Source organism: Muscardinus avellanarius (genome assembly GCF_963383645.1).
Source record: "Muscardinus avellanarius genome assembly, chromosome: 22".
NCBI classification, from domain to species: Eukaryota; Metazoa; Chordata; class Mammalia; order Rodentia; family Gliridae; genus Muscardinus; species Muscardinus avellanarius.
The window spans coordinates 2,847,949-2,874,968 of NC_137808.1; the positions used below are offsets into that span (position 1 = coordinate 2,847,949).

The 27,020-nt window shown below is 51.1% G+C and overlaps 1 protein-coding gene across 5 annotated transcripts in view; it reads left to right on the forward strand.

Moving 5' to 3' along the window:
• The window catches only part of ITPR1 (inositol 1,4,5-trisphosphate receptor type 1), a gene marked incomplete at both ends in the record, with an annotated part of 305,516 nt that overhangs the window by 270,496 nt on the left and 8,000 nt on the right, over nucleotides 1-27,020 (forward strand). For all 5 annotated transcript variants that reach the window (XM_080718249.1, XM_080718250.1, XM_080718252.1 and 2 more), the window contains 7 exons: nucleotides 1,517-1,681; nucleotides 7,098-7,293; nucleotides 9,532-9,624; nucleotides 10,954-11,093; nucleotides 12,147-12,312; nucleotides 15,108-15,268; nucleotides 26,460-26,621. In XM_080718249.1, the coding sequence (XP_080574375.1) occupies nucleotides 1,517-1,681; nucleotides 7,098-7,293; nucleotides 9,532-9,624; nucleotides 10,954-11,093; nucleotides 12,147-12,312; nucleotides 15,108-15,268; nucleotides 26,460-26,621 (1,083 nt within the window). The remainder of the gene's footprint in view (nucleotides 1-1,516; nucleotides 1,682-7,097; nucleotides 7,294-9,531; nucleotides 9,625-10,953; nucleotides 11,094-12,146; nucleotides 12,313-15,107; nucleotides 15,269-26,459; nucleotides 26,622-27,020) is intronic.

The window sequence follows — 27,020 nt, forward strand, 5'->3', positions numbered from 1 at the left end:
TGTGTGTTTACTGGGGATTGGACCCAGGGCCCTTCTACCTCCAAGCTACACCCCAGCCCTTTGAAGTTTTTCCTGTGGAAACAAGGTCTCACTAGGTTGCCGAGCGTCTCACTAATTGCTGAGGCTGATCTCGAACCTGCAGTCCTCCGGTCTCAGCCTCCTAAGGGCTGGATTGACGGGTGGGCGCCACTCACCCGGCGAGGCAGGGCGGTTCTGTCAAGGCGTGGGAACTCCTTCAGGTGTGGGTGTGTGAAAACTCAGTCCACGCAGACAAAGTGGAGGAGAAGGAACACATCCTCTTGAGTTCAAGGGTAACAGAAAAGAGCAAAGTCATCTCTTGCTGCAGCCCAGAGCTCCAGCGGCTCCCTTTGGTCACGTGCGCGTGTGTGCGTATCCTTGAATAATCGGGTGTGACTGGTCCCAGCCAGACCTCATGAACAGATTCCCAGAAAGGCATGGACTCCCAAAGGAAAATTAGAAGTCACTCCCAGAAGGAAGGGCGGGGAAACATAACTCCTCCTGACATGCCTGGCTTTTTTCTTTTCCACAAGAACGCTCATTTCCTCCGGTAGTAAAGAGCAGCGAAGCCCAGATAAGAGTTGTCTGCTTCTACGGAGCTGGCAGCGCTTCGCTAAGAGCGGAACAGGTTCAGCCGAAGCCGCTCTCCCGCCCCGCTGCTCAGGGATGGGGCGGCCTCTGTGTTCCACTAAGTCACAGAAGTCTGTTAGGAGGGGCCTGTCTCGTTTTGAAAATTGTAATCTCGGTCTGTGCCCGTTCCGGGTTAGCCCTACACGAATGCAATTGTGGAAATGTTCCTGTGAGCCGGGCGCGGTGGCGCACGCTTGTCATCCCCGCGCTGGGGAGGCTGAGACGGGAGGATGGCGCAGGTTCGAAGCCAGCCTCAGCTACTTAGTGAGGCTCTCGGCAACTTAGTGAGACCCTGTTTCCAAATAAAATAGAAAATAGGTCTGGGAGTGTAGCCCGGAGGTAGAAAGCCTCTGGGTTCCACCCCCAGTACCACAAAAAAAAAAAAGGAAATGTCCCTGCAGCTAGAAGAGTTGCAGAGTGCCCTGCAACTGCACGATGGCTCCGGCCCGCGTGGCGGCTGAGGAGGAAGCTCCGCCGCCGGCCCTGAACCGCCATGTGTGGATCTCCCGCGGCTCTCACGCGTGGTGGGGCATGGTCTGTGCCGTCCCACGCTTCCTGTCTAAATGAAAATCGAGTCAGGGAGTTTAGGGGAGGTCAAAACACCAACCGGGTTATCAGAGACCGCTGCCTTATTCGGACCCGGCCGAGGGGAAGGGACCGAGGGGCCGCGCAGCTGGAGAGCTGCGCACAGTCCTGATTGGACGGCTGAGTCACGTGGGGATCGGAGGCGCCGAGGTTTTATAGGCGCCGATTCTCTCGTGACATCTGGAGTCTGCGATATCTCCACTTCCAGGGTTCCGCCTCCTGTCCCCGGTGCGATCGTGCTGGGGAGGGGAGGGACCCGACTTATCACTGTCATTATCGCCAGGTGTGCAATAAAATCATCTTCCTAATGAGCTTCGTGGGCAACTGTGGCACGTTCACCAGAGGCTACCGAGCCATGGTCCTGGACGTCGAGTTCCTCTATCACCTGCTCTACCTGCTCATCTGCGCCATGGGGCTCTTTGTCCATGAATTCTTTTACAGTTTGCTGGTGAGTACCAGGCATCCCGGCATTCCACGGGTGGGAAGAGTGATCTGGGTCTCCTCCTCGTCACCAGCACTTGCTTGCTTGCTTTATTTATTTATTTATTTATTTATTTATTTATTGTTTTTGTTGTTGTGATACTGGGGATTGCACCCAGGGACATTCCACCTATGAGCTACACACCCCAGCTCTATTGTATTTTATTTATTTGTTTGTTTGTTTATTTATTTGTGGTATTGGGGATGGGACTCAGGGGCATTCTACCTCCAAGCTACACCCCCAGCCCTATTTTTTTTGTTAATTAATTAATTCATTTATTTATTTTTGCAGTATTGGGGATGGAACCCAGGGGCATTCTACCTCCAAGCTCCACCCTTAGTCCTATTTATTTATTTATTTATTTATTTATATATTTATGATACCGGGGACGGGACTCAGGGACATTCTACCTCCAAGCTACACCCCCAGCCCTATTTTTATTTTGTTAATTTATTTAGTTTTGCGGTACTGGGGATGGAACCCAGGGGCATTCTACCTCCAAGAAACACCCCCAGCCCTACTTTTTATCCTTTATTTTGAAACAGGGTCTCACTGAGTTGCCAAGGGCCCCACTACGTAGCTGAGGCTGGCTGAAAACAGCGATCCTCCTGTCTCAGCCTCGCGAGTGCTGGGATGACAAGTGTGCGCCACCACACTCGGCTTCCTTTTTTTCTTTCCTTTTTTTTTTAATCTGGAAACAGACTCACTAAGTTGCTGAGGCCGACCTCAAACCTGCGATCCTCCTGTCTCAGCCTTCCTAGTACTGAGATTCCCTGCACGCGTCACCATGCTCGGCTAAGGAAAACTCTTTAGGAAAGTGTTGTCCACATGGCCTCTGGGTCAGTTACTCGCTGCCCCGTGCCTCAGTTTCACCTTCTACAAGTGACAGGAACTGCATCTCACCGGGCGGTCAGAGAGACCATGTGCAGCTGTTCTCGTCCGTCTCCGCGTAGCGACACACAGTCGCTGGCTGCTCTCATCCTCGGTATTTTCTGTGTCTTCTCTGCCGGGAAGAATCCGCCAGGATTAGCCCGTTCCCTCAATGCTTTCGTGGGCGGGCCGACCAGGACGGGCAGCTTTCTCTCATTTTAAAATAGGTCTGGCTAACGCGCTGCGTTTTAGCAACCGCAGGACCTACTTGGGATTACCATCGCATGACCTACGTCGGTCGCGCCGTACCAGAAATCTTTAGAGTCCGCGTCTATTTCTGAGCCTTTGGCGTGTCTTTCAATAACATCCCTGGATAGGGGTTCCTTCCGCCTTGGGAGTCAGCGATCTGCCGACCGACCCAAACAGTTTGTGCCCTCGGGTCGCGAAGCCCACTCCGAGAGGCCGGCGCATCCCTCCAGACGGTGCCAGCTCTCCACGGCGGAGCGGCTCCTCCCGCCACCTCTCTAGTGAGCCTCAGTTCCTTGTGGTTCGTTCTCAGCCTCTCCTTTTGGCCCTTTGCAATGCCCACGAGTGCCAGTGCTAGACAGACAGGCTGTCGCGACAAGACAGATGTGGGCCCCGTGCCTATACCTAGGAGTTGGAGTCGGGCATGGTGGCCCGCGCTCGTCATCACAGCACTGGGGAAGCCGAGACGGGAGGGTCACAGGTTCGCGGGAAGCCTCGGCTACTTAGGGAGCCCCCCCACGACTTAGTGAGACCTTGTTTCCAAATAAAAATAAATAATTAGGGGTGGGGGCGTAGATCGGAAGTAGAATGCCCCTGGGTTCCATCCCCAGCACAACAGAGGGGGGAAAGTACTATATCCGCTTTCAGAGCTTGGCCAGGGAACTTTTGCCTATCCACAGGGTCAGGAAGTGGCCGGCGCACGTGGCGCCTTGACTTTGGTCCCCACATTGAAACCACCTGGCATCAGCAGCGTGTGAAAATGCCCCTGCTCCACGGTGAAACTCACGTCTCCCTGCGTCTTGTTTTTTGTTTTTTTTTTTTACTTTTGCGGTACTGGGGATGGAACCCAGGGGCATTCTACCTCCCCTGGCCCTGTTTTTTATTTTTTATTTTGAAACAGGGTCTCACTGAGTTGCCAAGGGCCTCCCTAAGTAGCTGAGGCTGTCCTTGAACCACGATCCTCCTGTCTCAGCCTCCCAAATGCTAGGATTACAAGCGTGCGCCACCACGCCCAGTTTGTACTTTTTGTATGTGTGTGGTACTGGGGATGGAACCCAGGCACATCCTACCTCCGAGCTACACCACCAGCCCTATTTTTTATTCCTTAGTTTGAAACAGGCTCACACCAAGTTGCAAAGGGCCTCACTAAGTAGCTGAGGCTGGCCGCGAACCACGATCCTCCGGTCTCAGTCTCCCAAGTGCTGGGATTACCAGCGTGCGCCACCGCACCTGGCTTGTGTCTAGTTTTAAACCTGCCACCTGTCACAGAATAAAGAGAACCTCTGAGCTTCCGGCGATACCTGAGCTCAGTTCACTTTTAGAACAAGGTGACAGGCTCCGTCTCGATAGGGGCGCCTCTCCCCTGGGCTCCCGGGGCCTTTGCGAAGCCCTCGGGAGGGTGGCTCTTTGGTGGCCCCAAGTGATAGGTTCCGTTTGCTGTCAAAAGCAGTGTTGATTGTGTCTAGTGAGACTCAGAGACACATCTTGAAAATGTTTAAATGGTTACACAGGTAAAGAAAGCCTGTAATCAAAAGAAACTGGGGCTCTGCAAAGGGCAGAAAGCCAGCCGGGCGTGGTGGCGCACGCTTGTAATCCCAGCGCTTGGGAGGCTGAGACAGGAGGATCGTGCAGGTTCGAAGCCAGCCTCGGCTACTTAGTGAGGCTCTCAGCAACTTAGTGACACCCTGTTTCCAAATAAAGTATAAAATAGGTCTGGGCGGTAGAAAAGCCCCTGGGTTCCACCCTCAGTACCACCAAAAAAAAATCAATAAATAAAAATTGTTAAAATTTTTTTTTAAAAAAGCCAGGCGTGGTGGCGCACGCTTGTAATCCCCGCGCTTGGGAGGCGGAGACAGGAGGATCGCGCAGGTTCGAAGCCAGCCGCACTGGCTTAAGAGGCCCTGTTTCCAAATAAAAAAGTATAAAAATAGGTCTGGGAGTGTAGCCCGGAAGTAGAAGGGTTTCCAGGAACCCCAGTACCACCAAAAAAAAAAAAAAAAAAAAAGGGCAGAGAACCATGGCATCGAAAACCCAGACCAACTTACAGCTTCCTACGTGCAGCAGCCGGGAAAAGGAGCCGTCACCCGGTGACCTAATTAAAACGTGGCCCTCCCCGCGCAAACACCACCGGACTCAGTCTCCAGCCTGTGTTTGGGTCACGTCCTTAGAAAAATATTAACACCAGAGGTAAAAATGGACAAAGGTCACAATCAGGCGGTTAGCAAAATGAGAAATGCAGCGTGGGCATCAAATATGGGGAAATGTTCGTCCCTACTGTGAAATAGACACCCTGGGGACGAGGCTCAGGGTAGAGGGCCTGCCCGGTGCGTGAGAGGCCCTGGGCCTCACCCCAGCGCGCACACAACAAAAACAAAAATAAAAGCAGCCAGTCGTGGTGGCACCCACCTGTCATCCCAGTGCTTGGGAGGCTGAGACAAGAGGATCGCAGGTTCAAGGACAATCTCAGAAAGCAGTGAGACGCTTATCAACCTAGCAAGACCCTGTTTCTAAATAAAAATGAAATGGGATCGGGCGTGGTGGTGCACGCCTGTCATCCCAGTACTTGGGAGGCTGAGGCGGGAGGATCACGGTTCGCAGCCAGCCTCAGCTACTTAGGCCCTTTGCAACTCAGTGAGACCCTGTTTCAAAAGAAACAATAAAAAAACAGGACTGGGGGTGTAGCTTGGAGGTTGAATGCCCCTGGGTTCCATCCCCAGACCTGCTAATAATAATAATAATAATAGAACAGTGCTGGGGATGGAGCTCGGAGATAGAATGCCCCTGGGTTTAATCCCCAGTACCATAAATAAATAATAAATCACAGAAAGCAAGCGCCTTTTGTTTATCGTCTGAATGCGTTCCTTCTTGCCTGTTCAGAGTAAACTGCTGGAAAATATTTAACCAACATCAGCAGGAACTCTTCCATTGACGAACCACATCTTCCTTTTTTTTTTTTTTCGGGTCTGATGATGGAACCCAGGGGCATTCTACCTCCGAGCTACACCCCCTGCCCAGTTTTTTATTCTTTATTTTGAAACAGGGTCTCACTGAGTTGCAGAGGGCCTCACTGCAGAGCTGAGGCTGTCCGCGAACCGCGATCCCCCCGTCTCAGCCTCCCGCATGCTGGCATGACAAGCGTGCGCCACCACGCCCGGCTGTTACTTCCTTTTAAGGAGCCAACTTTACCCAGTTACCTTCGCAGAAGTAGTTTTAGGACACAGGTCGGTGTTGGAGAGACAGAAAAGCTAATTGACCAGAAAATGACCCCCGATGTGAAGCCGCAGATTGGCAGGGACTCGGCGATCCGCCAGTTCAGTCTGCTTATTTTACACACGAGGAAGCTGAAGTCCAGCGAGGTCAGGGGGTTTGATGGACATCTTTTAGCACACAAAAAAACAAGAGGCAAAAGCCAGACCCTTTTCCTTCACAGCCAAACACCACGGCGTCAGTAAGACTGAACCTTCAGGAGGCTGGATGAACACTGGACTGCAGTTGGGTGTGACAGCACACACTTGTCATCCTAGTTCTTGGGAGGCTGGAGACGGAGGATCGCGGTTCGCGGCCAGCCTCCGCTACTTAGTGAGGTCCTCTGCAACTCAGTGAGACCCCGTTTCAAAATAAAGAATAAAAAATCAAGCTGGGGTATAGCTCGGAGGTCGGATGCCCCTGGGTTCCATTCTCAGTACCACCAAAAAAAAAAAAAAAAGACTACAGCCAGGCCGGGTAGTGCACACCCAACTTTACCCAGCTACCCAGGCGGCAGAGGCAGGAGGATTCCAAGTTTGAGTCCTTATAAAAATAAAACCAAGTTAGACTGTAAGTGCAAGAGCAACCGCAGAGAGCTCTTCGGTGGCTCCTGGATCATCCCCAGCTAAAGAGCTGTGGCTGCAGGTTTTGGGGGTCAAGCCTGGGTCTCCCACACCAAGAAGGCACGCCAGCACCCTCGCATCCCTGTTCATCCTGCCTAGTGACTTTGCCTGAGACTTTTCAAGAGCAGTTACTGGTTTGGGGTTTGTTTGTTTTTCCAGTACCAGAGATGGAACCCAGGGGCCTTCTACCTCCGAGCTCTACCCCCGGGCCCTATTTTTTATTCTTGATTTTGAAACAGGGTCTCAGTGAGTTGCAGAGGGCCTCACTAAGTAGCTGAGGCTGGCCGCGAACCGCGATCCTCCGGTCTCAGCCTCCCGTGATTTCAATAGGAGACACTGAGGCGCCCGTAATCTGGAGGCTTCTCAAACGCCGACTGACTGTTTCCTTCTTCTTGAAGCTTTTCGACCTGGTGTACAGGGAAGAAACCTTACTTAACGTTATTAAGAGCGTCACCCGCAACGGGCGCTCCATCATCCTGACGGCGGTGCTGGCTCTCATCCTGGTCTACCTGTTCTCAATCGTGGGCTATCTGTTCTTCAAGGACGACTTTATCTTGGAAGTGGACCGGCTGCCCAATGAAACAGCTGCTCCAGGTGAGCGGGGAGCATCTGAGTTGTTGTTGTTGTTGTTGTTGTTGTTGTTGTTGTTGTTGTTCTGAGTTGTTGTTGTTGTTGTTGTTGTTCTGAGTTGTTGTTGTTGTTGTTCTGAGTTGTTGTTGTTGTTGTTGTTGTTGTTTTAATGTTCAAAGAATGTTTTCTAGCCAATAATCCTCGTACCTGGGAGGCTAGGGCGGGAGGATCACAGGTAGGAGGCCAGCCTCAGCAACCTAGCAAGACGTGTTTCAAGAGGGGGCAAAAAAGAAGAGGCTCCTGGGGGTGTAACCCAGAGGTCAAATGCCCCTGGATTCCATTCCTAGTACCGAAAACAAATAAACACAAAATGTTTCCTGATTACAGCCGAACTAGAGAGAATGTCTTCAGCGATGTAAGCATCTTCCTAGCACCTAAGAATCGTGAATACAGGCTGGGAGCAATGATGTATTCCTATAACCTCCATACTCAGGAATCTGAGACCAGAGGAGCTCAGGTTCAAGACCAGCCTCAGCAACCTAGTGAGAGCCTGTTTCAAAACAAAACAAAAAAAAGGATGAGACCGGAAGATCGCGGTTCGCAGCCAGCCTCGGCTACTTACGAGGCCCTTTGCAACTCAGACCCTGTTCCAAAAAAAAGAATTAAAAAAATAGGACTGGGGGTGTCACTCGGAGGTAAATGCCTCTGGGTTTCATCCCCAGTACCATAAATAAAATAAAATTAAATTAAAATAAAAAGAGCCAGGGTTTAACTCAGGTAGAATGCCCCTGAGCACAGTCCCCAGCGTGTTATTTTTCTATATAGCAAAACCAGAAGAGATTGCCAGTTTTGAGACTGAAAAACAATCGTATATCTGAGTGCGTTTTTCTTTCACTTAGAAGAGTTGGTGAGCATGGTGGCGCACGCTTGTAATCCCCGCGCTTGGGAGGCGGAGACAGGAGGATCGCGCAGGTTCTTAGCCAGCCTCAGCTACTGAGTGAGGCTCTCGGCAACTTAGTGAGACTCTGTTTCCAAATAAAATATAAAATAGGTCAGAGGGGTAGCCTGGAGGTAGAGGCCCCTGGGCCCTGGGTTCCATCCCCAGGACCACAAAAAAAAAAAAAAAAAAAGTTGGTGAAGCCAGGCATGGTGGCACACATTTGTAATCCTAGCATTTGGGAGGCTCTTGGCCAGCCTCAGCTATTTAGTGAGGGCCTCTGCAACTTAGTGAGACCCTGTTTTAAAATAAAAGAATAAAATATGGCTGGAGGTGTAGCTCAGAAATAGAATGGCCCAGGGTTCCTTTTCCAGTAACACACACACACACACACACAAAGATTTGGTGGTGCACACTTGTAATCCCAGCACTTGGGAGGCTGAGACAAGAGGATCACAGGTTTGCAGCCAGCCTCAGCTACTTGGTGAGGCCCTATTTCAAAATAAAAATAAAATAGGACTGGGAGTATAGCACAGAGGTACAATGTCCAATCCCCAGTCCTACAAAAAAAAAGTTGGTGTTACTTAGTGAACTATGACTGGTTTGGGGATTGTTTGTTTGTTTTTAGGGCGGTTGTTTTTGGTTTGGGTACCGGGGCATTCTAAGTCTGAGTTACATTCCCCAGCCCTGATTTATTTTTTATTTTGAATCGGAGGGTATTGCCAAATCGCTGAGTCTGGCCTCTAACCTGGAACCCTCCTATCTCAGCCTCCCAAATACTGGGATTGCAGGCGTGCACCACCACACCAGGCTTACGGCTGGTTTGGGACCACGTAGCCAGTTTCCTTGCATCGTAAGGAGCCTGCTGGAATGGCTGTCCCCCTTGGAAACCATCCCTCCCCAATGCTGAGTCTCGGCCTGGGCCCTCAGCCTCCCGTGGCCGCAAAGTGGCGTTTACCGTGGGCCACCGACCACGTCGGGTTCGGCATGAAGCCGGTCTGGACCTCGGCGGTTTCGGTGTGCATCTGGCCGGAGTCCCTACCTTCAGTAACATTCGCCTGAGCGTTTCTAGCTGTTTGTCTTAAAGTCGGAGAGGTGCTATTTAAGTGCTGTTTTTCTCGTAAGCCTACAGGAATTGACATTTTTGGCTGCTTTCCCATTCCAGAAAAGTGTAAATTGCATCCCGGGCGCGTTGGGCTTCTCTGCGGGGCTGGAGGGTGTTATTTATGCAAAGAGCTGTTTAATCAGCCGTGAATCGGGGACCTCAAACATTTCGTCCACGAGCTGCCAGATCGCTCATCACAAAATCCCCTTCTCTTTCCCAGAAACTGGCGAGAGTTTGGCAAGCAAGTTCCTTTATTCCGACGTGTGCAGGGTGGCAAGCGGGGACAACTGCTCCTCCCCTGGACCCAAAGAAGGTAGGCGCTCGAGGCCCAGCCCCGCCCGTTCAGCCTCCTGCAGGTGCCCGAAGCTGACCGAAACAGAATCAGCACCCGCTCGCTGGCCGCCAGGCAAGGCAGGAAACCAGGGCGACGACCCGAGGATAAAATGTCCACTTTTCTTGCTTCCACCAGTCCTTACTGAGTGCCTACTGTTTACCAGGGACCGTGCTGTTCTCCAAGAGACAGCAGCAGAGGGCGAGGCCGGCAGGTAACTGGGCTTCGCTAGAGAGTGCGCTCAGCGCTAGGAACAAGGTGGGGTCGACAAGACAGGCACCAGCCTGGTGTTGGGGCGAGAGGATCGTCAAGCTTCTTTCTGCCTCAGCCGAGAGGAAGGCAGGTGTCAGGTGCAGGGGGCAGCGTGTCCCCTGGCTTACACGGTAAGATGCAGCCAACGCGGGCCACACTGGCCACACAGAATGAGGAACAGGAAGACACACTGGCCATACAGAATGAGGAACAGGAAAGGGTCAGATCATGATGGTGTCGAGCTGAGGAGGCGTCCATCCTCCCAAGGAAGGTTGGAAGTTGTTGAACAGGGGTGAGAACTTGAGATCAGTTTTTTGTGGGGGTTTTTTTTTTTTTTTTGGTGGTACTGGGGTTCCTGGAAGCCCTTCTACCTCCGGGCTACACTCCCAGACCTATTTTATATTTTTATTTGGACATAGGGTCTCATAAGCCAGCGCGGCTGGCTTCGAACCTGCGCGATCCTCCTGTCTCCGTCTCCCAAGCGCGGGGATGACAGGCGTGCCCACCGCGCCCGGCTGAGATCTGTATTAAAAGACCAGGCTCAGCTGAGAACGGCGGCGCACGCCCGGAGTCTCAGGACTTGGGAGGCTGAGACTGGAGGACCGCAGGTTGCAGAATGGCCTCCACAATATAGCGAGACTGTGGATATCTTAGAGAGACTCAAAATTAAAAAAAAAAAATGAGGCGGGGGTGTAGCGCAGAGGTGGAATGCCCACGGATTCAATCCCTAGGACTAGAATAAACGAGTGAATGAATCCACCCAGCAAAACGTGGCTTTCCTCCACAACCAGTAAGAACGCAGTCCAGTGTGGAGCCCAGAGCCAGGAAAGGCCCCGCCCCCAGCCGGGTGCTGTGCTGAGTACTCCTGACACTAGCGGACGGGCGGGGGCGGGGGCGGGCGGTCCTGGCGAGCACTGCCCCAGACGCATCAGCGAGTCCTGGACTCTCGATCCTCGTTGTGCCGACCAGTGGGTGCGGGGCCCTGGGGAAGGTGGTTGCGGGGATCCGGCCTCCCTCCCCGTCCCGCGGTAACCGTGCTGTGACTTCCCCCGCTGACAGAGCTGGTCCCCGTGGACGAGACGGAGCAGGACCAGGAGCACACGTGCGAGACTCTCCTCATGTGCATTGTCACCGTGCTGAGTCACGGGCTGCGGAGCGGGGGCGGAGTAGGAGATGTGCTCAGGAAGCCGTCCAAGGAGGTACAGCCCAGCCCGGATGCAGGATGCATCCCGCGGGGAAGGAAGAGTAAGCCAGAGGCGGGCGGGCGGCATGAGTAACGCCGGAAGCAGCTGCTCGCTCCGACTTAGCACCCCTTCGCCCACTCCACCCGCACCCGGAGGGTTCAGTGTAGACGCAGTGCATGGAAGAGATCGGTGGTAGGACTGGAGGGATTGTGTGTGTGTACGGGCGGTGCTGGGAATGCAACCCAGGGGCCTTCTACCTCCGAGCGACACCCCCAGCCCTTTGGGGTTTTCTTGGTGGTACGAAGGATGGAACCCAGGGGGCCTTCTACCTCTGAGCTACACTCCCAGACCTATTTTTTATTTGGAAACAGGGTCTCACTAAGTTGCTGAGAGCCTCACTAAGTATCCGAGGCTGGCTTCAAACCTGTGCATCCTCCTGTCTCAGCCTCCCAAGCGCGGGGATTACAGGCGTGCGCCACCACGCCCGGCTTATCCCTTATTTTGAAACAGGGTCTCACTAAGTTGCCGAGAGTCTCACTCAGTAGCTGAGTCTGGCTTCGAACCTGTGCATCTTCCTGTCTCAGCCTCCCAAGCGCGGGGATTACAGGTGTGCGCCACCGCGCCCGGCTCACCCCCAGCCCTTTGTCGTTTTTTGTTCTTGAGGTACTGGGGATGAAACCCAGGGGCATTCTACTTCCAAGCCACACCCCCAGCCCTACTTTTTAATTCTTTATTTTTTGGAAACAGGATCTCACTGAGTTGCAAAGGGCCTCATTACGTAGCTCAGGCTGGCCGCCAACCGCGATCCTCCTGTCTCGGCCTCCCAAATGCTGGGATGACAAGCTTATGTTTTTGTTTGGAAACAAGGCCTCGCTAGGTTGCCGAGAGTCTCACTAAGTTGCTGAGGCTGGCCTCAAACCTGCGATCCTCCTGTTTCCACCTCCCAAGCAGCTGTAGGTTTTAGAGTTTGGCGTCCAGTTCTCCTTCCACCCCTGTGGATGAGGCGCTCCTGTGGATTGGCGGCACTGCAGCGGGGCGGAGGGCCCTGACTCCTGCTTTCTTCTCCAGGAGCCCCTCTTTGCTGCCAGAGTGATCTACGACCTCCTGTTCTTCTTCATGGTCATTATCATCGTCCTCAACCTGATTTTCGGGGTCATCATCGACACCTTCGCCGACCTGAGGAGCGAGAAGCAGAAGAAGGAGGAGATCTTAAAGACCACGTGTTTCATCTGCGGTAAGTGTGGACGGCGAGCGCGACTCGCGCGCTGGTCTGCGCACGCCCCTCGGCGCGTCTCTGCCTGTCTGCTGGGAAGCCCGTCGCTGATGAATCTGGTGCAGCAGATGTCCGTCTGTCTGAAGGAGTCAGGTTCTGGGGAGCAGACACACGCCCGCACGTCATTTAAAGCAAACGCACCAGCCGGGCATGGGGCGCGCGCTTGTCATCCCCGCGCTTGGGAGGCGGAGACAGGAGGATCGCGCGGGTTCGAAGCCAGCCTCGGCTACTGAGTGAGGCTCTCAGCAACTTAGTGAGACCCTGTTTCCAAATAAAATAGAAAATAGGTCTGGGAGTATAGCCTGGAGGTAGAAAAGCCCCTGGGTTCCACCCCCAGTACCACCAAAATTAAATAAATAAATAAATAAATAAATAAATAAATAAATAAATAAATAGAAAAAACGCACCAGCTGGGCGTGGTGGCGCACACTTGTCATCCCCGCGTTTGGGAGGCGGAGACAGGAGGATGGCGCAGGTTCAAAGCCAGCCTCAGCTACTGAGTGAGGCTCTCAGCAGCTTAGTGACACCTTGTTTCCAAATAAAGTATAGAATAGGTCTGGGAATGTAGTCCAGAGGTAGAAAGCCCCGGGATTCCATCCCCGGTACCACAAAATAAAAATAAAACAAACGCGCCCCGGCATCTTTTTGGGGCGGGCTGCCTGCCCTTCCCTTGGTCTCCATGTGAGTAAACTCTCCCAGCCTGCTGAGGTCTGGCTGCGGTTAGCATAAGGCCTTCAATGAGAGAAATATTCTTCCTACAATATAGTGAAAAAGTCCCCGGCTTGAGCGTCAGACCTGGCTTACTAGCCACGGAACCACAGTTCAGTCCCTGACCTTCTCTGATCCATTTTTCCTCATCTATAAAACGGGTACAGTGCCGGGCGTGGTGGCGCACGCTTGGAATCCCAGTACTTGGGAGGCTGAGGCAGGAGGATCGCGGCCAGCCTCAGCTACTTAGAGAGGCCCTCTGCATAATAAAAAATAAAAAAATAGGGCTGGGGGTGGAGCTCAGACAAAATGCCCCTGGGTTCCATCCCCAGTTCTACAAAATTAATTAAATAACTAGATAAATAAAACGGGTGCAGGGGTAATGTCTTTGTCTGCATTGCTATGCTAAATAGCACGGAGAGCTTATGTAACACTCCTGGCCTGTGCTAGGATCACACAGTTATCAGTATCCAAAGCTAAGTGCTGCTATCCAAAGAGGGGCTTGGGTACCAAAAAAATCATTTTCAGCGTAAGTACAGCTATATGTAAATGCAAGCTAATCGTGTAGAAATCTGGGAGCTGAGTAATCATTTCGGATTATTCATAATATAGCTACTAAATATATAGAGTTCTGTCTGGTATACAGATGAAAAAAAGGGCATTTTTTTTAAAGACTTAAATTCTTTGCTTTTGGCCCCTTTAAAACTTTTTTAAGCTTCTCATTTTGACAGAATTTCAGAGTTCCGGAAAAGTCCTAGGACTAGTAGGAAGAATTTCAGTACCCTCTTCACCAGATTCCCCAGATATTAATATTATTTCTCATCGATTTATTTGCGCACACACACACACACACACACACACACACACACACACACACACACACACAGTGTTTGCTCCTGAAACGTTTCAGCATGAGTGCCTGACACCTTTCCTCCTATTCTTAAATGTGTCAGGACGTAGATACTAAAAACAAGAACATGGGCTGATAGGTCTATAGTGTAACTCATCAAAATTGGGACATCAAAATAGACTGAAGCCCCGGCCTAACCTGCAGACCTTACTCGGGTCGCAGCCGCGGTTAGCAGGGCCCTCAGTAAGTTCCGGGTCACGGGGCCTCCGCTGGCGACTGTGAAGACTAGGTTAGTCATTTTTAGCGTGGACCTTGATTTGGGCTCCCCACTGTCCCCTCCTGGTGGTACCAACTTTGACCACTTGGTGAAGGTGGTGATGATAATCGGGTTTTCTCCCCTAGCCTGTGAGCTCGGGACTTGGGAGGCTGAGACAGGAGGCGTACAGGTTTGAGGCCAGCCTCAACAACTTAGTTTGACCCTCTGCAAACTTAGTGATGAGACCCTGTTTCAAAATGAAAAAATGAAATCAGGCTAGAGATGTTGCTCACAGGTAGAACGCCTCCGGGTTCAATCTCTAGTGCCATGAAAAAATAAAATTACTCTTGCTGGGAAGATATCATAACACTCCATAACTATTATTATTATTATTATTATTATTATTATTATTTCTCAAATTAAACTTTCAGTCCCTACTTTCGGCATTTGTTCATGATTCTTGCCCACTTCTATTATTATAATAATATATTAATAATATATATATATAAGCCAGGCACGGTGGCGCACGCTTGTCATCCCAGCATTCGGGAGGCTGAGACAGGAGGATCGCGGTTCGAAGCCAGCCTCAGCTACTTAGGCCTTTGCAACTCAGCGAGACTCTGTTTCAAAATAAAGAATAAAAAAATAGGACTGGGGTGGAGCTCGGAGGTAGAATGCCCCTGGGTTCCATCCCTGAGTACCACCAAAAAAAAAAAGAATTGCTGCCCCAGGGCTCTAGAGTTCACACCTCACTCCGAGTTCTTTGCACTCTGGTTTGGACTCCCCACACGCCTGGGCATGTGCACATTTCGGCATCTGCTGGGGGCAGCGCTTGGCTTCTGCGGGCAGGCTCCCGCCGTCGCACCCTACACACCCGGGCCCACGCCACGCTGCGGTCCGCGCGGGCTCAGCGGCCTCGGCTTGTGTGCACCTGCTTTCTAGGCCTGGAGAGAGACAAGTTCGACAACAAGACCGTCACCTTTGAAGAGCACATCAAAGAAGAGCACAACATGTGGCACTATCTGTGTTTCATCGTCCTGGTGAAAGTCAAGGACTCCACGGAGTACACGGGGCCCGAGAGCTACGTGGCCGAGATGATCCGCGTGAGTGCTGACGGCGCCCTTCTCGCGGGGAGGGACCGTGCCCGTGGGCCTGGGTGTTCTCCGAAATGACCCCTGGGGCCAAAGGACAGGCAACCAGGCGTGGCGTGCTGGCACACGCCTGTCATCCCAGGGCTTGGGAGCCCGAGGCGGGAGGATCGCAGGTTCAAGGGCAGCCCAGGCAACTTAGCGAGCCGCTTAGCAACCTAGTGAGGACCCTTGTCATCCCAGCACTCGGGAGGCCGAGAAGGAAGGATCGCGGTTCGCGGCCAGCCTCAGCTACTTGGTGAGGCCCTCCGCAACTCAGTGACACCCTGTTTCCAAATAAAGGATAAAAAATAGGGCTGAGGGTGTAGCGCGGAGGTAGAAGGCCCCTAGGTTCCATCCCCAGTACCAAAAAAAAAAATGTAAAAGGGGTTGGGTTTGTAGCTCAGAGGCAGGATGCCCCTGGATTCAATCCCAGGTACCACAGGGAAAAAGAAAGGGAGGGGTGGAAGGGGGCACAGAGGTCAACTTAGCCTCACTCAGATCCCTGCTGACTTTCCCCCCAAACCCCGCTGTTAATCTGCCTGCCTACCCCTCCATATATCTCTATCTCTCTCTCTCTCTCTCTCTCTCTCTCTCTCTTTTTTATACTGGAGATTGAACCCAGGGGCATTCTACCTCTGTGCTACACCCCCCAGCATTTATTTATTTATTTATTTATTTATTTATTTATGTATTTATTTATTTATTTATTGGTGCTGGGGATTGAACCCAAGGGCATTCTACCTCCGAGCTACACTCCCAACCCTATCATTTTATTTTATTATTCTTTATCTTTAAAACAGGGTCTCGCCGGGCGTGGTGGCGCACGCTTGTAATCCCCGTGCTTGGGAGGCAGAGACAGAAGGATCACGCAGGTCTGAAGCCAGCCTTGCTGGCTTAGGAGACCCTGTTTCCAAATATATATATATATATATATATATATATATATATATATTAGGTCTGGGAGTGTACCCCAGAGGTAGAAGGGTTTCCAGGAACCCCAGTACCACCAATAAATAAATAAATAAATAAATAAATAAATAAATAAATAAATAAATAAATAAAACAGGGTCTCACTGAGTTGCAAAGGGCCTCACTAAGTAGCTGAGGCTGGCCTCAAACCCGGATCCTCCTGTCTCTGCCTCTCAACATGCTGGGATTGCAAGCATGCTCTGCCTCTCGATAAAGCTTTTTCTTCCCCACTTCTCTTTACGTTAAGACCTGGCGTCTAGAGGTATCTGGAGAGCTAATCCATCACGCCCGGGGCAGTTCTGCATGACCTGTGGGGCGCTGGTCATCAGGGAAGGATCAGGGCATGGGGGTCTGGGATCAAGTGTCCTTCCAGTGGGCTGTGGCCCACCCAGCCCCAGAACTGGGGTTTGCGAGCCCTTCTCTCTGCAGCCAGCGGCGGCCTATGCGCTGGGGAGGTCCTGCACCTGTCCTCGCAGGCCTGTGCGTTCTGAAGTCATGACAACGCGCAGGGGCTTGTGGTAAAGCGCAGAGGCATGGACCACGAGGTCCAGGGGCCTTTGCAGCGTGCGCTGGCTGGCTCAGAGAAGCAGGGTGGCAGCCACTAAAAAAGAGAGCACAGTTCACTGTCCTCCTTCCAGTTACCCAGGGTGCACTTCGTCTGGGGCTGCATGCCTCTGGCGCAGATGTGACTTTCACGTTTTCTTGTCCACACGAGTCGGGTCTGGTGGTCGAAGCCTCCCCGCGGGCCGGCTTGGACTTGGTGACCGTGCCAGGGAGGTGGGCATGGGGTCCTACTTCCTGAACACCCAGCTATCAGGCCCCATGGGTTCTGAGGCTCTGCAGGGGCAGAGGGGAACAGACTTCCACCGTCTCCTTGCGAGGTCTGTACTGGCTAATTCTGTGTTCCTGAGGTTTTAGTGCACGTTTACAGTCGCCTGGGGAGCTGATTAAAATTCAAATATTAAGCCAAGCATGGTGGCGCACTCTTGTAATCTCAGAACTTGGGAGGCTGAGACAGGAGGATCTCTGGTTGGAAGACAGCCTCAGCTAATAGTAGTGAGGCCCTCCGCAACTTATGAGACCCTGTTTCCAAAAAAAAAAAAGAATTTAAAAAAATGGGGCTAGGGATGTAGCTCGGTGGTAGAATGCTTCTGGGTTCAATCCCCAGTACCACAAAAAATAAAAAAATAATTAATTAAAATAGGTCTGGAGGTGTAGCTCAGAGGTAGAATGCCCCTAGGTTCAACCTCCAGTACCAGAAAAAAAAAAAAAAATTTTTTTTAAATTCTGACTCAGCAGCCACTGTCAAGACGTAAGAATTTCTGACAACCTTCCAGGGGTACAGAAGGGGCTGATCTGTGAATCACCCTGTGAGCAGTAAGGGCCCCAAAGAAGAAATAGAACACATACCTATCTAAGAAACTAAGCTGGGCGTGGCGGCGCACGCTTGTCACCCCAGCATTCGGGAGGCTGAGACAGGAGGATCCAGGTTTGTGGCCAGCCTCAGCTACTTGGTGAGGCCCTCTGCAACTCAGTGAGACCCTGTTTCAAAAGAAAGAAGAAAAAAAAATAGGGCTGGGGGTGCAGCTTGGAGGTAAAATGCCGTGGGTTCCATCCCCAGTACCTCAAAAAATAACACTCAGCCAGGATTCAGAAATTCCGTGCCCTGGATCCTGTCTCGGGGAGGATGGGGAGGCGGGAGGTGAGAGAGAGCGTTTCCAGGTCGCCCGCTGGACGTCTCGGGACCACTTCTTGTCCTCTGCTCCGGAAACCCTGCGCCCTTCACCTGTGCACGCACACGCACACACTACGTGCTGGGACGGCGACTGCTGTCCCGGGGTCACAGCCCTCCTCCCTCTCCGCTTTCTTCTCTCCCGAGCCCCCTCCCCTCAGTCTGCTCGGCACTAACGTCTTCTGCTAATCACCTTACTTTAGGGTCACAAAAAATCCCAGCCCTTTCGGCTTCTGTCCTGAGCGGGAGGACTTAGCGAGTCTTGTGAGCAGCCACTCCAAGGGGATCACGAGGGGGAACCCTGGGCCCCGGGCGCGTGGCCTCAGCCACGCCACGCTTTGATTAAGCCTGAGAATTTGGCATCAAAGGATGCTGTTTTTTTTTTTTTTTTTTTTTTTGGTGCGGTACTAGGGATAGAACCCAGGGGCCTTCTACCTCTGAGCTGTACCCCCAGCCCTATTTTTTATTCTTTCTTTTGAAACAAGGTCTCACTAAGTTGCGGGGAGCCTCACTAAGTAGCTGAGGCTGGCCGCGAACCTGCGATCCTGCTGTCTCAGCCTCCCAGAGGTTTGGAGAGGAGGCAGGGCTGTTCTTTCAGGATATGGACTCTACATGATCCCTGGAAATTTAAAGCAAGCAAAAAAAAAAAAAAGAAAAGAAAGAAAAGAAAACCACCCTGAGTTTCCTTTCCACATATTTTAATAATCAAACTCTTATTAACCTTGATCTATATTTAAGTTTTTGCGGTAATTTATGTGCCCATATCCCCCCCCCCAACATTTCCCCTATAATTTTAGCACCGTGTGGATTTGCACTCATGCTAACTAATCTGAGAGTGTGTGTCAGTCTGTAGGTGGTGATCAGGAAGTCCGCACTATTGGATGGAAAATTCATCCCGTACTTTGCCGAGGGGACTGAAATCCTATGACACCTGGGTCCTGGTACGTGGAGGGGCAGACAGGAGGATCACAGGGTCTAGGACAGCCTCAACAACTTAGCAAGACCTGGTTCCAAAGTCAAAAATGCTCAGCCGGCCGTGGCGGCGCACGCTTGTCATCCCAGCATTCGGGAGGCTGAGACTGGAGGATCGCGGTTCGCGGACAGCCTCAGCTACTTAGGCCCTCTGCAACTCAGTGAGACCCTGTTTCAAAATGAAGAATAAAAAACTGGGCAGGGGGGCATAGCTCGGAGGTCAAATGCCTCTGGGTTCCATCCCCAGACACGCAAAAAATTAATTAATTAATTAAAAATGCTCAGCCGGTCATGGTGGCGCACACTTGTGATCCCAGCACTTGGGAGGCTGAGACAGGAGGATCACACAGGTTTGAAGCCAGCCTCAGCTACTTAGTGAGATCCTGTTTCCAAATAAAATAGGAAATAGGTCTGGGAGTATAGCCCGGAGGTAGAAAGCCCCTGGGTTCAATCCCCAGTACCATCAAATAATAAATTAATTAATTAATTAATGAAAGAAAGAAAGCCGGGTATGGTGGTGCACGCTTGTAATCCCAGTACTTGGGAGGCTGAGACAGAAGGATGGCGCAGGTTCGAAGCCAACCTCAGCTACTACTTAGGCCCTCCAGCTACTTAGTGAGGGTCTCAGCAATTTAGTGAGACCCTGTTTCCAAGTAAAATAGGAAATAGGTCTGGGAGTGTAGCCCAGAAGTAGAAAGCCCCTGGGTTCCATACCCAGCATGCGAGAGAGAAAGGGGGGGAGGAGGAAGGAGGAGGAGAGGAAGAGAAAGAGAGAGAGAGCGCGCGAGAGTGCACGCACTTGTGAGCCGGGCGCTTGGGAGGCGGAGACAGGAGGATGGCGCAGGCTCGAAGCCAGCCGCGCGCGCTGGCTTAGGAGACCCTGTTTCCAAATAAAAATGTAAAAATAGGTCTGGGAGTGTAGCCCGGAGGTAGAAGGGCTTCCAGGAACCCCAGGACCACCAAAATAAATAAATAAATAAAGACTAAAAAATAGGGCAGGGGGTGTGGCTCAGAGGTAGAATGCCCCTGGGTTCCATCCCCAGTACTGCAAGAGAGAGAGAGAGAGGGAAGGAAGGAAGGAAGGAAAGGAAGGAAGGAAGGAAGGAAGGAAGGAAGGAAGGAAGGGGAAAGGGCTGGGGTATAGCTCGAAGGTAGAATGCCCCTGAGTTCCATCCCCAATACCGGAACACACACACACAAAAAGAATATTGGAGCAGAGAGGGATGCGGAAGGGAAGGGGAGGCCCCGGCTGCAAGGTGTCGGGACTGCCTGCCAGCCGCCAGCAGCCCCGCCTGGGTCGAGTCCCAGCTGCACCGAGCAGTAGCCGAGTGTCCGCCTCCTGCCCCGGCCCTCCGGGGATGAAGTCACCGTCTCCCGCAGTCTTCCTTTATTGCGAAACACTTGGCACGCCCCGGGCGCTGCACACAGCTCTCCGCGCTGTCTGGATTTTCCACATTCTGACCTTCAGGGAGGGTGCTTTGTAGCAGCAGCGAGCAGAGGCGGGCCTGACCAAACCCCCGCAGGAAAGCACGGGAGGCTGGGCCCTGCGCGGGTGAGGGTGCTGTCGCCAACCTTTCCTCCCTGTGGGTCAGTCCGTCTCAGGATCCAGGTGCTTGTGCGTGCGTGCGTGCATACGTGAAATAGCCGCACACTTCAACTACTCAGCCACTCTGAGAAACTCCAGAAAAGCACCTTTACACCTTCATCCTTTATCTTGTTTGTTTGTTTGTTTGTTTGTTTGTTTGTTTGTTTTGTGGTGCTAGGGATTGAGCCCAGGGACGTTCTACCTCCGAGCTACACCCCCAACCTCTTCTTTCTTTCTTTCTTTCTTTCTTTCTTTCTTTCTTTCTTTCTTTCTTTCTTAATACTGGGGTTCCTGGAAACCCGTCTACCTCCGGGCTACACTCCCAGACCTTTTTTTACATTTTTTAAAATTTGGAAACAGGGTCTCCTAAGCCAGACCCATTTTATTTTTGGAAACAGGGTCTCTTATGCCAGCGCGGCTGGCTTCGAACCTGCGCGATCCTCCTGTCTCCGCCTCCCAAGTGCGGGGATTACAAGCGTGCGCCACCACGCCCGGCTTTTTATTCTTTATTTTGAAACAGGGTCTCAGTAAATTGCAGGGGGCCTCACTAAGTAGCTGAGGCTGGCCACGAACCTGCACAATCCTCCTGTCTCAGCCTCCCAAGTACTGGGATTACAAGCGTGCGCCACCATGCCCGGCCTGCCTCCATATTTTAAATTACACACCTGTTCTTCCTTCACTTGTAAGTTCCACGGGGCTACCCAACCTGCCCCTGCGGTTGCAGACAGGCTAACTACCTTTCAACCCCTGCATTTCCTGCTCATTCTAAACAGTGACCTTGAATGAAGCCGGGCATGGTGGTCATTGAGAGGCTGAGAGGAGGATCGTAGGTTCGAGGCCAGGCTTCAGCAAGTTAGTGAAACTCATCAACCCAGCAAGACCCTGTTTCCAAAGAAAATAAAAATAGAGCTGGGGGTATATGTAGCTCAGAGGTAGAATTCCCTTGGGTTCAATCCTAGTACCACAAAATAAATAAGGAAATAGTGACTTGGATAGAACAAGGCGGTCAAGTCCTAAGCTGTTGAGAGGTGTGGAGACATTTTTAAAAATGGCTTTAGCCAGGCGTGGTGGCGCACACTTGTCCCCGCGCTTGGGAGGCGGAGCCTGGAGGATGGCGCAGGTTCGAAGCCAGCCGCGCTGGCATAAGAGACCCTGTTTCCAAAAATAAAATGGGTCTGGGAGTGTAGCCTGGAGGTAGAAGGGCTTCCAGGAACCCCAGTACCACCAAATTAATTAATTAATTAATTAAAAATAAAAATAAAAAATGGCTTTAGAAAAAATACTTCATTCTGGAAATGTTCTGAATTTGACTCTTTATCAAATATATGCATATGTGTTTGATATATATATATATAGAGAGAGAGAGATAAAATACCCTGGAATTCTGTAACACACCCTGCAGAGTGGAGATAGGAGCCCCAGAGAATGAGTGAGGACGAGGGATGTAGCTCAGAGGTAGAATGCCCCTGGGTTCAATCTCTAGTACCCCAAAAAAATACCTTTTCTAAATCAAATAAGGAAATAGAAAAACCTTTTCTAAATCAAATAATCAAATAAAATCAAATAGGTATAGTCTGGAAGTAGAATGCTCCAGGGTTCAAATCCCAGTAACACACACACACACACACACACACACACACACACACACACACACAAAGATAAATGTAAGAAATGTAAGTACTTTGCCAGAAACAATAGCAAAGGATTTGGGGAAGCCATTCAAGTATAAAACGGAACAAAAAAGCTATTTTACAAAATGAATAACGGATCAAAATTGAAATCTAAGCCAGGCGTGGTGGCGCACGCTTGTCATCCCAGCATTCGGGAGGCTGAGACAGGAGGACCGCGGTTCGCGGACAGCCTCAGCTACTTAGTGAGGTCCTCCGCAACTCAGTGAGACCCTGTTTCAAAAGAAAGAATAAAAAATAGGACTGGGGGTGTAGCTCGGAGGTAAATGTCCCTGGGTTCCATCCCCAGTACCGCAAAACAAAATAAAATAGGGCTGGGAGTATGGCTTAGAGGTAGAATGCTGGGTTCAATCCCCAGGGCTACCAAAAAGAAAGAAAGAAAAAAAAAAAAAAAAAAAAAAAGACAGGCTTCTTGAGAGTAGACAACCAGCTTCTCCATTTTTCTAGAACTCACCTCCCAACCCACAAACCACAGTCTCTATCCATCTGGCTGTAAAAGAACAAAGGATACGACCATTATTAATGTTCCACCCATTTAGGGGGTAAACAGGATTCTGTACCTGGAGGACTTGGTCTAAGGAGGATGAGTTCTTAGGAGTCAGGAGTCTTTCTTAGAACAGCTGAGAAGGTGGGGGCTGTTCTCAGAATGATGAATATTCTCCTCCTCCTCCTCCTCCTCCTCCTCCTCCTCCTCCTCCTCCTTCTTCCTCTCTCTCTCTCTCTCCCTCTCTTTCTCCCTCTCTCTCTCCCTCTCTCTCTCCAGCCCAGGACATTTCAGGAGCTCGGTTGGTACCACCCAGGGCCTAGCCCTTCAGCATTGACCTGCCTTTGCAGGGACTTTTCCAGCTTTACCTAGAAGAGAGCTAACCCGAAAGCTAGCGCTGTGGTCCGCCTGCTTCCGGCTGGGCTGTGGTCGGCTTGTGAGCTCCCAGAGGAAGCGGTGACAGGAGCTACCCTGGCAGGGGATGGGAGGACAGTGCGGGCGGTTCTTTGTGACATCGGCTTGTGAGATGCCCCCATCGGGGGGCCTGGGGACGAGGGATGACGCCAAGGCGGGCACGAGCGGCCCACCAACACTCGCCCCAGATGAGCCGGTGTATAAACAAAACGCCCTGCTCCAGCAGGACTTGCCCAAGACAGCAAGACATAAAGGGAGAAATTTTTTGTTTATTTATTTTGGGTTTTCTTTGGGGGGGGGGGGTCAGTACTGGGGATAGAACCCAGGGGCGTTCTACCTCCGAGCTACAACCCCCTGCCCTATTTTTGATTCTTTAATTTGAAACAAGGTCTCACTGAGTTGCGGAGGGCCTCACTAAGTAGCTGAGGCTGTCCACGAACCGTGATCCTCCTGTCTCAGCCTCCCGAATACTGGGATTACAAGCGTGTGCCACCACGCCTGGCTCTGTTTTATTTTGTGTGTGTGGGGGGGGGGGGGGAGACTGGGGATGGAACCCAGGTGCATTCTACCTCCAAGCTATACCTCCAGCCCTATTTTTTATTCTTTATTTTGAAACAGGGTCTCACTTAGTTGCGGAGGGCCTCACTAAGTAGCTGAGGCTGTTTGCGAACCACGATCCTCCTGTCTCAGCCTCCCGAATGCTGGGATTACAAACCTGCGCCACCACGCCCGGCTTAGGGGCAGATTTTGCAAACACCCTGGGCTTGCTGGTCCCAGAGCGGTGGGGGGACAGGCTTCTCCGTACTTTGCCTGAAAATCTTAGCCAAATAGACGGCCACTGGGCCCCTGTGTTTCTCTGTTCCCTTGATAGGGGTTGTGAGACTGTATGCTTCCATTCGGAGATTCCGATTCTCTATGCAGAGAGGAACCTTGACCACCCTGGCATGCAGCCCACTGAGCAGGGGACAGATTGACTGCCAACCATTTGGGTAGAAATACTAGTTAACTTGGACACTCCTTGGCTTTTTTCAATTTTATTTAATTTAATTTATTTATTTATTTATTTATTTATTTGCAGTACTGGGGATAGAACCCAGGGGCGTTTACCTCCGAGCTACATCCCCAGCCCTATTTTTTATTCTTTATTTTGAAACAGAGTCTCGATGAGTTACAAAGGACCTCACTAAGTAGCTGAGGCTGTCCTCGAACCACGATCCTTCTGTCTCAGCCTCCCAAATGCTGGGATTACAAGCGTGCGCCACCACGCCCAGCTGCTTCTTCTTGGTAATTTGAGATGCGACCTAAGCTCAGGGTATTATCTAATGAAAATACTGCAGCCAGGCATGGAGGCAAGTGCCTGTAATCTCAGTACTTGGGAGGCTGAGGTGGGAGGATCACAGGTTCACGGCCAGCCTCAGCCACTTAGGCCCTCCTCAACTTAGACCCCATTTCAAAAAATAAAATATGTGCCAGGTGTGGTGGCGCACACATGTAATCCCAGCGCTTGGGAGGCAGAGACAGGAGGTTCATACAGGTTCGAAGCCAGCCTCAGCTACTTAGTGAGGCTCTCAGCAACTTAGTGAGACCCTGTTTCCAAATAAAGTATAAAATAGGTCTGGGAATATAGCCCGGAGGTAGAAAAGCCCCTAGCTTCCACCCTCAGTACCACAAAAAATAAAATAAAATATAATAAAATAGAATAGGACTGGGATGTACTTCAGAGCTAAAATATACCTGGGTTTGATTCCCCCGTGCCACCAAAATATGAACGGGCTAGGATGGGGACGAGGTTCCCCCCAGCCTACATTGTTAGATGTTTCAAGTTGCAATACAGGAGACCTTGTTGCTTGAGGAGTGGTGAACATCAGTCGCCTGTCTACTCCTTATTAGAAAAAGGAAGAGAAACTGGGCGTGGTGGCACACACCTGTGATCTCAGTACTTGGGAGCCTGGAAAGATCGCAGTTTCGAGGACAGCTTCAACCAGTAGTGAGACTGTTTCAAAATAAAACTGGGCTCAGAGTGGAGCTCAGAAGTGAAAGGCCCCTGGTTTAATTCCATTACAAAAAAAAAAAAAATGTTTTCAGATCTTATACTTTTTATGTGAATTCCAGTCATTATCAAATATACCATTAGAAATATACTCCGTTATGAACTGGACATGGCGGTGCATGCCTGTAATCCTAGGACTTGGGAGGCTGAGACAAGAGGATCACAGGTTCATAGCCAGCCTCAACAACTTAGTGAGCCTCTTTGCAACTTAAAGAGACCCTGTTTTAAAATAAAAAAATATGCTGGGCGTGGTGGCGCACGCTTGTAATCCCAGCATTTGAGAGGCTGAGACAGGAGGATCGCAGTTCGAGGACAGCCTCAGCTACTTAGTGAGGCCCTTTACAACTCAAATGCAGAATAAAAAATAAGGCTGGAGGTGTAGCACAGAGGTAGAGTGCCTGGGTCCCATCCCTAGTATCACAAAAAAATAAAAATAAAAAATAAAGTAGGCCTGGGAAAGTAGCTCAGAGGTAGAAAAACGCCGCCCCTAAAATACTTCTTTCACTCAACTGTGTGCTTAAGAAATGGCGAGGTTTTCTCCTGCATATTTTATCACTACTTAAAACAAAACCCATCGCTGGGCAGGCTTTGTGATTTGCAAAACAGCGCAGCAGTATTCAGAGTCGCAGATCAGGGCTCTAATTTGGAAACCTGCTTCCCCCAGTGTGTTTAATTTTAAAGCGACTTCCTCTTCTAAGTTCCAGCCTGGTCCATTGAAACAATCATTACCGAACAGTTAAAAAAAAAAGGCCAGGCGTGGAGGCGCATGCTTATAATTCTAGTACTTGGGAGGCTGAGACAGGAGAATCACAGGTTCAAAGCCAGCCTCAGCAACTTAGACCCTGTCTCAAAATAAAGAATAAAAAAATAGGGCTGGGAGCAGGGCATGGTGGCGCACGCTTGTCATCCCAGCATTTAGGAGGCTGAGACAGGAGGATCGCGGTTCGCAGCCAGCCTCAGCTACTTAGGGAGGCCCTTTACAACTCCATGAGACCCTGTTTCCAAATAAAGAATAAAAAATAGGGCTGGGGGTGGAGCTCGGAGGTAGAATGCCCCGGGGTTCAGTCCCCAGTACCATATGCACGCACTCGTGTGCACACACACGCGTACACAAACACAAATCTACAAAAAATTAATGTTATAATAGGAATAGTCTAACGTGCGATGGCACCGAGACACGGTTAAGACAGCCTTTGTTATTCCTACCCTTACAAGTAACTCTCTCTCTTCCGTTGCTTTGCTTTTTTTTTTTTTAAAATGTGGTTTCTAGGAAAGGAACCTCGACTGGTTCCCCAGGATGAGGGCCATGTCCTTGGTCAGCAGTGACTCCGAAGGGGAACAGAACGAGCTCAGGAATCTGCAGGAGAAGCTGGAGTCCACCATGAAGCTGGTCACTAACCTTTCCGGACAGCTCTCAGAATTAAAAGACCAGGTGAGGACGAGGGGCCACCCCTCCGCTACCCACGCGCACGCACAGCTCTGCCGCGCATCGCAGGTCTGATGTAGGAGTCCTCGTGTTACAGCGTGGAAGCCCTCAGCCGGGGCCAAACACCCGAGCAGCAGAACACAGACTCACCCCAGCCGTCCCCTAGATTCGCCACCCTTTTGTGGGAAAGGCGCTCTCAGTACGTGCTTTCAGGTGTTCTGAGGGCCTGGCTGTTGTCCAGAAACCAAAACCAGATCCGTAAAGAAAAGCAAACTACTTCATCAAAGTACTGGACAGAAAACAAGGTGCAGAAAGCCATCGACCCCCTTCCCCATCCCGGGTTCACGACGGCCATCTTCCTGGCCTGCATCCATCCCAGCCTACAGCTTTATCAGGGCTTCATTC